The sequence below is a fragment of the Castor canadensis genome, chromosome 4 (genome assembly GCF_047511655.1).
Source record: "Castor canadensis chromosome 4, mCasCan1.hap1v2, whole genome shotgun sequence".
Classification (NCBI taxonomy): domain Eukaryota; kingdom Metazoa; phylum Chordata; class Mammalia; order Rodentia; family Castoridae; genus Castor; species Castor canadensis.
In genome coordinates, this window is record NC_133389.1 from 8,238,495 (window position 1) to 8,252,622 (window position 14,128).

The following is a 14,128-nucleotide window of genomic DNA, read 5'->3' on the forward strand; positions in this document are numbered from 1 at the left end:
AATAAAAGTTAAACTACTTTCGATCCACTAAGTTAAAAGCTAAAAAAGTGTAAGTAAAATATATGGGGCCTTATGTGAAGATGGGAGTGAAAGAACTTGGCCATGGCGAGTGGTGACATAAATGTCACAAGTTCCCAGGCTGGAACGATGTTTGCAGTCTGCCACTGTAGCAGCAGGTCCTTCATCTCTGCAGAGAGCATGCATGTCTCCTCTCACTCTCCTCATGGGTGGGTTCACTTCTGGGACTGCAAGCCCCTCCTAGGAACCATGCCTGATGCCAGGAACTCCCCCTTCCTCTATCTGGTAGAGTGAATGACCCTAGAAAAGGGGTGGATGGGAATAAAAACTTCACTTGAAAAGGAAACATCTGTAGGGCTTAAGACAACCACGAAGAAAGAGTTCAACTCTGGAGACATCTCTGCCCATCAAGCTGTCACCACTGTGTACTGCCTGGGCTGCATTTCCAGTACATTGGACCTGCAGCCCTGGCACCTCAGCATGGGTCAGGCATGGCTGCAGTGCTCTGGACCTGGACCGCAGTGATTAACACTGAGGTGTTAACCCTCCCCGTCTCTCAGGTGAAGACTCATTGGTCTTCGTTTTTGTCCTATTTGCTCTTCTGACAGCTGCCATCCATCTCATTTTGGAGGGCCTTTTCTCCTGCACAACTGCACTGGGTAGAGTCCCAGAACAAGGTGTTGGGGCTGGGTACAAGCTTCACCATGGTTGTAAACACACCCTCGATGGGACGGCTGCAGAGCTGGTCCTCCTGCAGTGGTCTCTGGGCCAATTAAAAAAGTTCAGTCTTGCCTTTGAGGTCAGATCACACAAAGCATTCAGTGACTGACTCTGCAGCTGATCTGAAGCAGGAAACTATTTTTGGTTATAAGTCTTGAGATCTGACACGTATTTGGGAAAAAAGGGAGAGTACTAAACTGTTGTCTTCTCAGAGTATCTTACTTATATAGTCAAGAAAATCAGCAAGGTCATTAAAAAATGTTCTCCTTTCCATGGTGTAAGTTTTTAAAGCCTACAATTCCTGAGGTCTGACCATTCTCGCAAAATCTAGTATTTCATTAGCACCCTAACCAGCACATTAATGTCAAGGTGATCAAGAGAACTAGCTCTGGAAAATGTGGTTAGAGCTCCACATTCTTTGGATTCTACTAAAGTCAAAATTTGCAATATATTCTGAACAAGGTCGGGTTAAAATCCATCTTTGAATTAGCTATGATGTTTTTAAAAAGGATTTATTTTAAAAGACAAAATTTTAAAGCACATGTTTAGTGCAAAGTGTTTAGTGCAAACATACAACTAGGTAGCCATGAGAAATCTTCCTTACCTATGAAAGGATTTCTAAATGACCTATTCTATTTCCATGAAATACTATTAAATAATAGGAAACATGTTTTTACTTAGAATGTCACAGCCCAAACATTGTATGATCGGTAAGCCTAACCTTTTTAGTAAGGTTTCACCACTATGTGTTAATTTTATGTTAGTCTTTTTGATTAGTAAGATGTTCTCCTAACTCATTCTTAGACTTTATGTTGATTGCTTTGGTATATTTGCACCATTGGCTAACTCGTGATTTGTTATCTTCCTTTAATGACATGATTTTATCCTTCCCTTTTTACTAAAATATATTGGTTCCCACTCTACAGTTCATGGGACATGCAGAAACTATCTAGTTAACTATCAGACACAGCACTGAGCTATTAAACAAACTACAAAGCACATTTTGTGAACGAAATTTTTTATTTACACACTGTATCTAGAAGCAGATACATAAATTCTTATACAATTAATTTCCAAAAATGTGCAAGAAATTACTATAATTTGTTTTACAAACCAAAACACATATTAAAATCAATGGACTATGGATAGCTCAATTCTGGGGTGTTCTCAGTACAAATGGTACACACCTGATTTGAAACATACAGAAAAAGTATAAACTACAGCAATCTGGATTGCAAGTATTAATTTCATGGCACTCCAACAAGTATGAGATTTCTTTAGCCCAACATGTATACTATTAAAAATTCTGTAAGAATTTCTCATCATCTCTGGATATAGAGTTTGGATCAGTTTTCAGAAACAGTATGCATTTTGTCATGTTATGATAGATCAATAAAAAGGATGTTTATAAAAGGTTTTCTTTACAGGATTAAAAAAGTATTAAAAGAAACCAAATTTGTCATTACTAATGTACCAATACCTTTAGAATTTTAAAGTTATTTGTGGAACTGGATATCGTTCCTTATTAGAGTATTCAACAAAATTGTCTATTGCTGGTAGTGTGATTTCATTTTCAAATTTACACTTCACATTCGATGAAAGAATTAAGATTTAAATCAAAATTAATCATTCTGAATCACTCATAAAGCAAAATCTTTCATACACAATGTGAAATGTGCAATAATTAAAACTGGCATTCCTGAAAGCATCATTAGATAGTTAGATTTGTAGCACTAGTAAAGACATCGCATAAACCTTTCAGTACGATTTTGGTAACTTTGATCCTGTTTCAGTAATACCGGCTCATTTCCTAAACTCCAGGGAGTTAGCCTTCTGGCACGGGATTTTCTTCAACAGCAAGAGGGTTGCCCTGTGTAGCTGATTTCCTTAAACTACTTTTAGTTCTACAGTCATTCCCTGGGATATATGTGACCTTTTGTTAAATTTTCTCATTATTGCACCAAGCAGAACAAGAACAGGTTGGCTAGAGAACAATGATATGATTGAGTACTTCCTAGACTCAAAACAGCCTTCACCCGCCATCATGTTTTACAATTTAAAAATCCTAATTCATTCATTGTCATGAATGGATACAGCTTTCCTGTTTTCTTGCTTTAACCACTTCTGGTTGTATTCATACCATCTGTTCTTTCAACAGAACCCAAGATTTTAACCAAACTGTACCTAGACCAGGCCTCAGGATGAAGCATTCTCTTTTCCCTCCATTCCACTTTTACCAGACTGTTTTAGGATCATATGAAGCTAATCACCTACATTATCTTGGCTTACCTCAGTCAAATGGGTATCTACCTACACAAAAGCAGAAAATTATGCAATCTACCTTTTCTGTTTGTAAACTGAATTTCTTGGAAAATAATTTTTATCAAAAAAATCTAACAATTTCAAATTGGATTAGAACAGGGCATACTACTTTAAGGTATTTTATGAGTATACAAAAGCATACCAAAAATTGGCTTTCTGGATCAGAACAATATCAAGTCTTGCCCTCCAAAAAACACAGAATACAATTTTAAAAACATTTATATAAACATCAGAATAATCTTGACACTAAATAGGTAGATCTTAAACACATGGCATCATGAGAAAAACCAGGGAACAGGCTATGTCCGTATGAGACAAGCTGGGGGAAGTCCAGGGACCTCTGTGTGCCATGAGCTCGAGGACGACATGTGAAAGCTTCTGGAGACACAAGAAGCCAATTCGACATTTATCATCAACACAGAGGGACTGTGACAACACCTGCATCTAACACAGATGCACAGGGACTTTCAACTCACCCTAGATAAACTTTAAGTTGTTTAAAAATAAATAATTTTGCAAAAAAATAGTTAAAAGTCTTGCAATAATTTGATAACAAGCCTACAACTCTGCAATAGTTTTTAATCCAAATAGCTTATAGTGAACACTTAAATTATATTATTACAGTATACTCCATATTCCATCTTATTAGGTGAAAACGTATCAGAAAATGAAAGAGGAGTCTTTGTAAGGTACGATCAACATTCCACCAAAATTAAGTACCTTTTCCCCTTTAAGTCAAAATACCATAACACTACAGTATCATGGCATTGTGCCTTTTCTTGATAATATCTCTGTTATCATCCTAACAAATACAGAAAAAAGGTAAGATACAGGTATGTCTGAATGCCAAAGCCAGTAAGTTTGACCTAAGACTTTTACCCTTGTGTTCAAAGGAGGTAAGAGATAGGAAAACTTGACGTGACAAAAGAAGAAACATCTCAGATCACATGTTTCATCTAAGATGGAAACATTTTCCTTAAAGCTTGTAGAGCTGAGGAGGTTTTCTGAATGAGTAATCTTTAAATACTACATTTGGAATCAAGAAATGAGTAAGTGCTCTCCATTTCAAAATAAGTAAAAATTATGAGGCATAATATCCCTTCCTTCAACAATTGACACAAAGAGGTGAAAAACTAGAGACGCCAAGTTAATTAAGAATTAAATTTAAAAGGCAAACAAAGAAGAGCCCTAATTCTTAGGTGGCAGTGTGTATGGCAGGAAACAGGACTTCTGTTTATTTGATATGGTTTTACTATTTTTCTCACGTGATACTCCACAATTTCAAAACTTTCCCTCTAAGTCATTAAGGATTGTTTAAACTGGGGAAAATGGTCACACCTAGAATATTTTAATAGTGACTATATGAAAGGAAACTATCACTCCAACTTCAAAAAAAATCTTTTCTTTCCAGTCAAAATCAATGTAAAACTTTATATAAACTTTAATGTTATAAGAGAATCCAATCAATTAATGAAAATTAGTTGTATACTCAAGTTCACCCAAGAAAATGTTAACTAAAGAAATCACAGATAAAACATTTAATTAAAGGAAAGCATAGAAAACACAGAAAAATGCTCAGGGAAGTATGACCACGATAGTAGTTCTGGTTCTATCGTCTTTACTGATGACAATTTGTACCCGAGTTTAATGACAGAAAAGGCAACAATTCCTAAATTGGTGGTATATATTTCTTTTCAATTTTTAATGTAAGGCCATTTATTAAAATAGACAAACCACAAGATGAAAATGAAGGCAACAGAAAAATTCAACTTTCACAACCAAAAAACCCAGCACAACTTAAAAAATAATTTAGTGTTGTAAAAGGTGTGTTGCAGATTTGTAGTCCTCTAACCAAGATTACATCAACTCTTAATTCTAAATAAAATCTTCTCAGTGTATATGTAAATTCCGTGTCTTATCACACACGTGTTTATTCAACACTATCATTTGGAAATGGGCCATTTGAAGACATAGTAATTTTCATTCTACAAGGTTCATTCAACTTTAATTAGGGTTGAATACAAATGAAATGTGCTTTTAATGCATAAAAATCACAGTGGATAGCAGCAAAGGACTGGGGGCACATAGGAAAATCTGGTAATTCACATTGCGATTATTCTGCACATTAATGAAAGATAATTCACACTTCTAGAACCTCAAGACATCCCTCTTTAAAAAACCAAAATAAACCCAAGACACCTTGGCAGACACTTCCCCACCCCTAAACAAATCGATGACTCTTTTACACATAAAACTAAAATAGTTATGGCAGCAAAACATTTTGATGGCAATGAAAGTTTGTAAACTGTATTTCAATCTCTTTTTCTTATTCCCAAAGTGCAAGATGCGGGGTTCTCAATCTTTCAGTAGTGCTTCTCCTGTAAGTAATCCTTCATTTTGTTTGGCAAAGGCAGTTTCTGAATTAAGTCTATTCTGGTATACTGACGTATAACAAAACGACACAGGTACTGCAAAGAGCGCACCTGCATGAACCGTGACACTGGATTGGTCAGTCTGACAGGGTAAGTGGCCGATCCAGGTAACCGAGACCTTGAATAACAAAAAGCTCCGTTTTCAGAGTCCCTGATTGAATGCTCAATTAGGTCTACTATAGATGTATGTCCTTCCACATCTGGCTGTTCATAAAAGCTAAACCTACCATTTGAGTGCTCAATTCTAGTGTGAAGTGTTTTACCATGGGAGCGAAAACTCAGGCTTAAAAGATAACGGTCATCAGAACTATCCCGTACCAGAAAAGAACCATCTGGCACGTTTGCTAGCTTCCCTTCTGCCTCCCAGCGTGTGATTGGTCCCCAGTACCACCCTTGTTTTGCGAGTTTCTTCAGCTCCTCTGTAAGGCTTGTCACAACCATGGGACCACTACTTTGCACAGAGTCATAAACTCTTGCAACCCCAGGAGCAGAGTTAGGATCAAAATTCAAATGACAACGCATACTTTCAGCCACATGGGCATCTGTGCCAGTGAGTCCACTGAAGTTCCTTTGGATTTGATTATTCTGCATTGGAGGTAGCAATGGTGAGAGTGGAGGGACATCATCGTGACTTGCTCTGGGGCTCTGCAACATGACTCCTGTGGTGCCAATCAACAATCCATTCACAGACTGATCCACGAAGATCTCTGGACCGACGACTAGGTCCCGATCTACCTGATTCTCATCTTCAGCAAAAGAGCTCCCTCCGACTTGAGGAGGAACGGCAGAGACCTCCATGGGTGAAGAACTGTCCAGACAATAGCTCCGTGATCCTTCCAAAGGATACATCCCCTCGTCTAAAGGCACGGTGTACTGAATGTAGTCCTGAGGCATAAGTCCAATAACTACAGGCACATGTTCATCCAGGTGGAGATGCAAGTCTCCACTGGGAGAATCTGAACTCTTGAGTGGATTGCTTTGCTCTTGGCAAACAGTTTCAGACTGAAGGTCATGAAAATCCTTTCGAACACCATTCAATGCAGGACTTGGGCTAGAAGAGTGAACCAAGGCTTTGACTCTCACCTCCATTTTGATGCATGTCTCCTCAGAGTTCGTAGGTCGAAGAGGCCACGGTGTGGGGCTGTAGTGGTGACTGCGGAGGGAAGTGGACCTGATGGGCCTTTGGGCTCTGACGTCCTTGAAGACCATAGGGGCTGATGAGGAGGAGAAAGTGTCCTCATCGGCAGAGCCAGAGGGCGTGCTGCTCTTGCCCTTAGGTTTCTGTTTCGCTGAAAGCCGCCTTTTTAGGGTACCCATCAGGCTCTCACTTTTTGATCTATTTTTTCCCCCCTTTTCATCATCACCATTGATATCACAGCTGGCCATATCTTTACCATAGCAGCTACCAAATAAGGAATCATCTTTTCCAAAGTCGCTGGCTAGTGATGGTGGTGGTACCACCATGAATTCAGTCTCTTCCTTGCTTTTATTCAAGTTAAAAGACTTCCGGAAGGTTTTAAGACTAATTTTCTTCATTATGACTAGTTACCTAATCCAAGGGGATCACTTGCCTTCTGAACTATTATCCCCACACATCTGGAGAAGCTGCAATGTGGCATCTATGTATTTTTCCAGGTTCGTTTAACCTTTGGAGCCATTTTCTAAGGAAAAAAAGATAAAAAACCATTTAAAAATTGATAAAAGTGGATTTCATTTTCCTAAAGCTTTTCATAAAAGATTTATTTTACCCAGTTTTAATTCTTTAGTTTCTCAACCACAACATCCAGATCTTTTCTTTCTTTCTTTTTTTTTTTTTTGTGGTACTGGAGCTGGAACTCAGGGCCTTCACCTTGAGCTACTCCACTAGCCTTTTGTGAAGGGGTTTTTGAAGACAGAGCCTCGCCAACTATTTGCTCGGACTGGCTTCAAACTGCGATCCTCCTAATCTCTGCCTCTTGAGTAGCTAGGATTACAGGTGTGAGCCACTGTCGCACATTCTTAAGAATGTCAACTGGTAAGAGCACAGTGGCTCACACTTGTCAGCCAAGCTACTTGGGAGAATTGCAGTTCATGGCCAGCCAAAGCAAAACGTTAGTGAGACCCCCATCTCAATAAACAAGCCAGGGGTGGTGGCACACATCTGTAATCTTAACTATGTGGAAAGTATAAGTAGGATGATCACTTCCCAGGCCAGTCCAAGCAAAAAGTGAGAACCTATCTGAAAAAAAATAACCTAAAGCAGAAAGGGCTACAGGCATAGCTCAAGTGGTACATCACTTGCCTATCCCGAGTTCAAACCCCAGTATGGCCAAAACTGAATGTCAATGTGGGATTTTTTTTTTTCTATTTTACCTCACAGAGATTACTGTCTGCTACACAACGCATTTGGCAAACATTTGGTGATGTTTAAAGAACAAGCCCTATCTATATTCCTTTCTTTCTGCACCTTGCATGTTTTTGTTTTATTCTTACTGTACAGGCAGGTGTTTGCAGCCCTCCTTCTCTGTATCGTCCCATGTTCATTGTCAGCACTGATTCTGACCACTGCCCTCCTCTGCCCATATACCAGCCACACACAATATAGAAGGCACCACACAGCACCAGGAGAATAACAAGTCAAGCCCAGTCCTCAACAACTGATAAGATACTTTAAATACTGAAACATCTTTAAAAGTAAAAAGAACTGTGATAAGCTGTCTAGAAATGTCACTTTATCCTGAGTTCCTTGAGAACAGGGCTCATCACCCCATGTCCCGAGTGCCAGGCCAAACAGAGCGAGTGCTTGCAGGCTGGGCCTCTTCGCCCACAGCTTCTGAGCAGAAGTCTGTCATAGTGCTAACTCTGGTCACACTCATGTATCCATTTTGCACTAAGCCCTTCCCCATGCACAGTTCTGTGTGGTGACATGCAGACAATACATTATTGAAGATCCTAACCCACTAGAAGAGTAGATACACGAATGGATAAATTGTAATACGAATCCTCTAAAACATCTTGGCAACGTAAGGTGGGAGTTGAGGGAAGCACAGAGGGAAGCACAGGAATGTAGTTACAGAGAGTAAGCAGTTGCTTGGGGTATGGATGGATCAGCAGGAAAGCAGGCTTCCTAACAACCACTCAGATCAGACAACCTATCAGCAAGTTACAAAGCATCTCCATAAAAAGCCACTTTAAAGTCGTACTGTCATGTACTGTTTGTGAATGAGCTGGGAAAAATAAAACACTGCATTTTGAACACTAGCTACCTTTAAACACTAAATTCTATCAGGTAAACTCACTGAGTACCAAGTCTTTCAAACAAGCATAGTTATGTGTATAACTGCCCTGAGACCAGAGCCTAACAAGTCCAAGTTCAAATCCCAGTACTGCCCTCTTCCCCCATAAAAATCTTACAGTTAAAGTAACCCCAATAATTTGGGGGTTCAAATAGTCCTGCTTCCCACTGTCCACATATTCATACCACAGAAAGTCAGAGCCTGGCCACCACAGAAAAAGCAGCTGGCAGTTACCTATTTGAAAATTATTCCTTCTTGAACTACCAATCCATTTGCAGCTCAATGCTAGTATTACAGAAAGAAAATTCAATCCTAGACATTAGAGTCTATTTCTATTAGGCCATACGGTCTTTCATCTCTTTCCTACATTTTCTAGGCAGATTACTCTGGAATTTTTAAAGAGTATCTATTTTTCTGTTTGCACTTCCAAAAATATACACCATCTTTTTATAGGATTGCCATCTGTCTCAGCCTAAGTAAATGTTCTGAATTAGTTTTACTGCTTTCCTAATTGTAAAATTTTAAATTTACACATACACTTGAAAATGTACATAATTATTCAAGGAGAAAGATTTTAGAATCTAATGTGAAGAATACTTTATAGACAGACAACAACATCCACAAATATCTCTGCAACCTCTTTTTTAAAGAATGACTTCAGGTAGTCATGTCTGTCAGTCATAACACCTAATGCAAAAAATTAAAGACACAAATGAAACAACTATTTAATACAACAAGCAAAATAGCTTCATTTATCTGCATTTTACAAACGAGGAACCTGGGTCTAAGAGAAATTAGAATTTTCCCAGTGAAGTTAAATAACTACAACTAGCACTGTCCCTACTTCAACTGCCCTGCCTGCAGGGCTCTTCCTCTTACATCACTGTTTGTCATACTCTCACAGACCCCTTCCTCAACGAAAACTCTTCAAGACCACAAGCGCTGTTTATGTGGCTTAGATCTATTGAAATTTATCCTAATAGAAATTAAAACTGAGATTTAAAACATTTAATTGCTAATTCAGCTTAAAACAATAATATGCTCATTGTAGGTTAACCTAAGTCAACAGTTTCATGGAAAACAATCACATTTTTCCCACACAATAAAGCAGTAAGAAGTGGCACTATTTCACATTATCCAAAGTCTCTTTTGTCTGACTTAGAGAAGACAGACTCCTGTCTACTTTTGCACTGAATCTCACTTATTTCAAGTATAAGAAGAAATCCAGCAAAATACAGACATGAAGTTGGAAAAAGAAGGAATATATTTTACTTAGTAACTCGTTCATATAGTTGTGGATTTTTTGATACTATACCAAAGTTCAAAATACTATTTTCTTTTTCTTTTTTGTGGTACTGGGATTTTAAACTCCAGGCCTCACACTTTGCTAAGGAGGCACTCTACCACTTGAGCCACTCTACCAGCCTATTTTGCGTGTTAGGTATTTTCGTGATAGGGTCTCACAAACTATTTGCCTGGGCTGGCTTTAAACCGCAATCCGCCTGATCTCTGCCTCCTGAGTGGCTAAGATTACAGGTGTAAGCCACCTGAGTCTGGCCTCAAAATAATATTTTCTTACAAGTTAAATTGTACTACAGAACCTGAAACCATATCAAGAAATGTTTTTACTCTTTTACATCCAAATTCATTGGTCTACCTTGCATTTTGAATCAATGTTTTATGGATGCATGATTTTGTAAAACTGTGTGTTACTTCATCTGACAATATAAAAAAAATCGTATTTGTGAATATCACCACTGAAGTCCTTAGACAAGTCCTTAGGTATTGGGCTGTGAGAGATACAAGTTTTCCATGAAGTTTGAACCGTATCATCAGCAACAACTGTCTCTGGTTTTCATGGAAGTGATCATTTCCAACTGCTCTTTTAGGTAAAAGTGGTGCTTCATGAAAAAAGCTAGCTAGTGCAATGAGCAACTCAAACAATGGCAGCAATTTCCTCCCAAGATACACTTCCTTCTTTGGTATGCAGCAGAAAGCGATTTCTAAGTACGCCTTTTCATGATAAGGATTTTAAAAACATGAGTACTCAAGGTGAACATTTAAGTCCAACAAGAGTTTTCTTTCTCTCTTCACCCTCTCTTTCTGTTAAACCGCTTAGCAATAAAGAGCGTATGACTGCTAAAAAAGTTTACCACATTACCATGTGGCATTTGGTGCCAATGCCTTGAATCATGGTGAGGGGCCATCAATTTTATCTACCACTGCTTCTGTGTCACCAGTGAAATTTTCAATAGAGCAAAAAAAACAAACAAATGATGTTAACATTATCATGAAAGGAATCCACAGACCACATTGTGAGAACCATGGGCTTAAATTATCTGTGAAGACAGTTGAAAAGGATAAAAATAAAGACTGCTAACGTAAAGCCAAGCATCCACGCAAGAAGTTAGCCAGCTTGGCTATTGAAGTCTCGGAACCGAAGGCTTGCACTGAGCTGCTGAGCCCACCATGGTTCATACCCTTACACCCATTTTCCTGGACTCTATTCCAGGACTCCTGAATCTGTGTGCCCTGTTTGCCATCTTCTTAGTTAATAAAAGGAAAAGTAAAGGACACATGCTAAAGCTTTTCCAGGAAGGGGGAAGTACAATAAGCAGGGAGAGAGCAGACCACATAATAAATAAAAACTAAAATGGCAATCTGAAGTATATGAAATGATAGAACTTAGGTTCCAAAACATTTATTATGTCTACTTAAAGGAGAAACTGGTCTTTCCCTTAGAAATTAACAATATCACTATTATGTATTATATAAATACTAATATTTACTTGTTTCAGCTTAAAATAAAATGCTGTAAGTACTACATGAATCTCTAAATTTTTTAATTAAGTGACAAATACAAATCCTCGCTGATTTTAAAAACAGCCTCTAACAGAAAAGAGTGAAAAGGACATGTGCTAGCAACAAGAAAGCTAGAAAAACAGTAATGAGACAGCATTACATCCAAGGAAGGCTGTCAAACAAAATAAAAAGGGACATATTATAAAAGATATAACCTACAAAAATTAAAATCTGTCAAAAATCATTACACACAAAATGACTAAAATGTGTCTTTTAATCCAAGAAAATGAAGTAAACAAGAGTAAAAAACAGCAATTTTAAATTACATATTATCTTACCCATTAGAAATATGGGATTCTATGCCCTAAAAACTAAGAACATTTGTCAAGAACATATGGAAAAATGCTTCTAAGTGTAACAATATATTAGACCACAATGAAAATCTTAGGATATTAAAAAAAAAAATCACAAAGACATCAATATTTGACAAGGCAATAGCGTCAGGAAAAAGTTAAATGAATTAAGCTAAAACCAACAAACACCCTTTAATAACACTTGGTCACAGAGAAAATTTCAAAATGGGCAAAAATGGTATAGTATTCATAAACTATCATAGTGAAAATGCTACATATCAAAATCCATGTCGTTCTGCAAGATCCTAGAACTGAACTCACAGAAAAACTCAAAGCCTTAGAAACATTTACAAGCGTAAACAGAATTATTTTAAATTCAATTTAAGTCAAGAATTAAAAATGAAAAAGGGAGCCAGGCGCCAATGACTCGCTCCTGAAATCCTACCTACTCAGGAGGTAGAGATCAGGAGGATCACAGTTCAAGTCCAGGCTCGAGACCCTATCTCGAAAAACCCTATCACAAGAAAGGGTTGGTGGAGTGGCCTGTGGTATAGGCTCTGGGTTCAAGCCCCAGTAACACAAAAAGAAAGAAATGAAAAAGGGAAAAAAGTAGAAAAACTAAAGAAAAACAACAAATTGGTAAATCAGAAAACGAAACTGGGTAGTTGTTTCTTTATTAGACAACAAAACACTCAATTGGTAAACAGCTCCTGGCATAATCAAGCAAAAAAGAAATGTGTTTATACCAGATTAGAAACAGAGAAACCAATAAACATAAATTCACAAGAAATCAAATATGTGAATATTTTGAAAATTCTATAAAAATTACTTTGAAACTCAGATGAAAAAGATAATTTTACGGCAAAAAACATAGTGCTAAAACTTGTATTAGAAGGCCTAGAGAATGTAAAGAGGCCAGTAATTGTCTAAAAACAAACAAACAAAAGCATCCTGAAAAAGTTACCAGAGAGATACCATGGCCTTTCTTCCTTGGAGAGAAAAAGTAACAGGTCAAAAAGACACACAAGTCTAACCACCACTTTAACACACAAAGAGAAAAAAATAAAACCCTAATTTATTTCTGAAGTCAAAAGAACACCAATGATAACAAAATTTGAAACAGAATACACTTTATAAGATCTCACTTATGGACACGGAAATGCTAATCTAAGCAACAGTACAACTGGGGAGGGGGAAGCAGTTCAGTCAGATAAGGTCCATCACAGGGTTGTTAACATGGTTCTGAATATGGAAATGTATTAATATACCTAACATAAATCAAAGGAGGAAAATCATATAGTCATGTCATAAAAATGATCTGAAAAGTAAGCATCAATTCCTGATCCTCCCACCAAAAAAAGAGAACATTCTGTAAAATAGTAATAGATCAAGATGATACAGATAACAAAATCAGAGCTGTAATGAATAATGAAAAATTTTGAAAGGTTGTCAATTATCAATACTAATTAATATTACTGTCAACAGAAAAGCTAAAGAATTAGAAAACAGTGAGGAGTATAAATATTGGAAAGGAAGAGACAAACTTGTCATTACAGATGACACAATTTAATACCTGGAAATATAATAGATGCAGCTGAGCAACTATTAGGAAAATGAAAAAGATCTCAGTCAAGTGATCAGTTACAAAATTTAGATGTTAAAAAAAGTCACTAGTAATTCTGTAATTTTTAAAAGCAGGTAAGAAAATATTGAAAAAAAAACTAGCTCCAACTGATAACATCTTCAAAAAGAAGATGAATACAAGGAATTATATGAGAAATTTAAAACTCCTGAGGATCATATCTGACCATCTAAATATACAGTAAGACACATATCTGTTCTTAGATAAAATAATTCAAGATACCAAAGGAACATCAATAATGTGTTTTTCAAGAAACTTGACAAAATTATAGTGAAGTTAACCTGATACATAAAAATGAAAGCAGAAAAATTCTAAAGGAGTAAATAAAAGGATATTAAACCTTATTACAACAGGTTAAAACCTGAGGTGAAAAGATGCACAATAGATAGTCAAAAATAGCCCAAGAAAAGGAACAAGGAAGAGGACATGTTAAGCTCTTAGGGGAAGCGGGTCACCAGAAAATGGTGTGAGTAGGTTGGACGATCATTTTAAGGGTGGAGAAAGCAGCGCTCTTACTTTATTTCTTCTATCCAAATAAATTCCAGAAAGATCAAACGTACAAAG

At 37.2% G+C, this 14,128-nt stretch overlaps 1 protein-coding gene across 4 annotated transcripts in view; it reads right to left on the reverse strand.

Moving 5' to 3' along the window:
• Positions 1–1,709: 1,709 nt before the first annotated feature.
• Socs6 (suppressor of cytokine signaling 6) overlaps positions 1,710–14,128 on the reverse strand; it is a 30,267-nt gene continuing 17,848 nt past the window's right edge. For all 4 annotated transcript variants that reach the window (XM_074069651.1, XM_074069652.1, XM_020183308.2 and 1 more), the window contains exon 2: positions 1,710–7,153. In XM_074069651.1, coding sequence (XP_073925752.1) covers positions 5,424–7,028 — 1,605 coding nt within the window. In that variant the 5' untranslated portion in view covers positions 7,029–7,153 and the 3' untranslated portion in view covers positions 1,710–5,423. The remainder of the gene's footprint in view (positions 7,154–14,128) is intronic.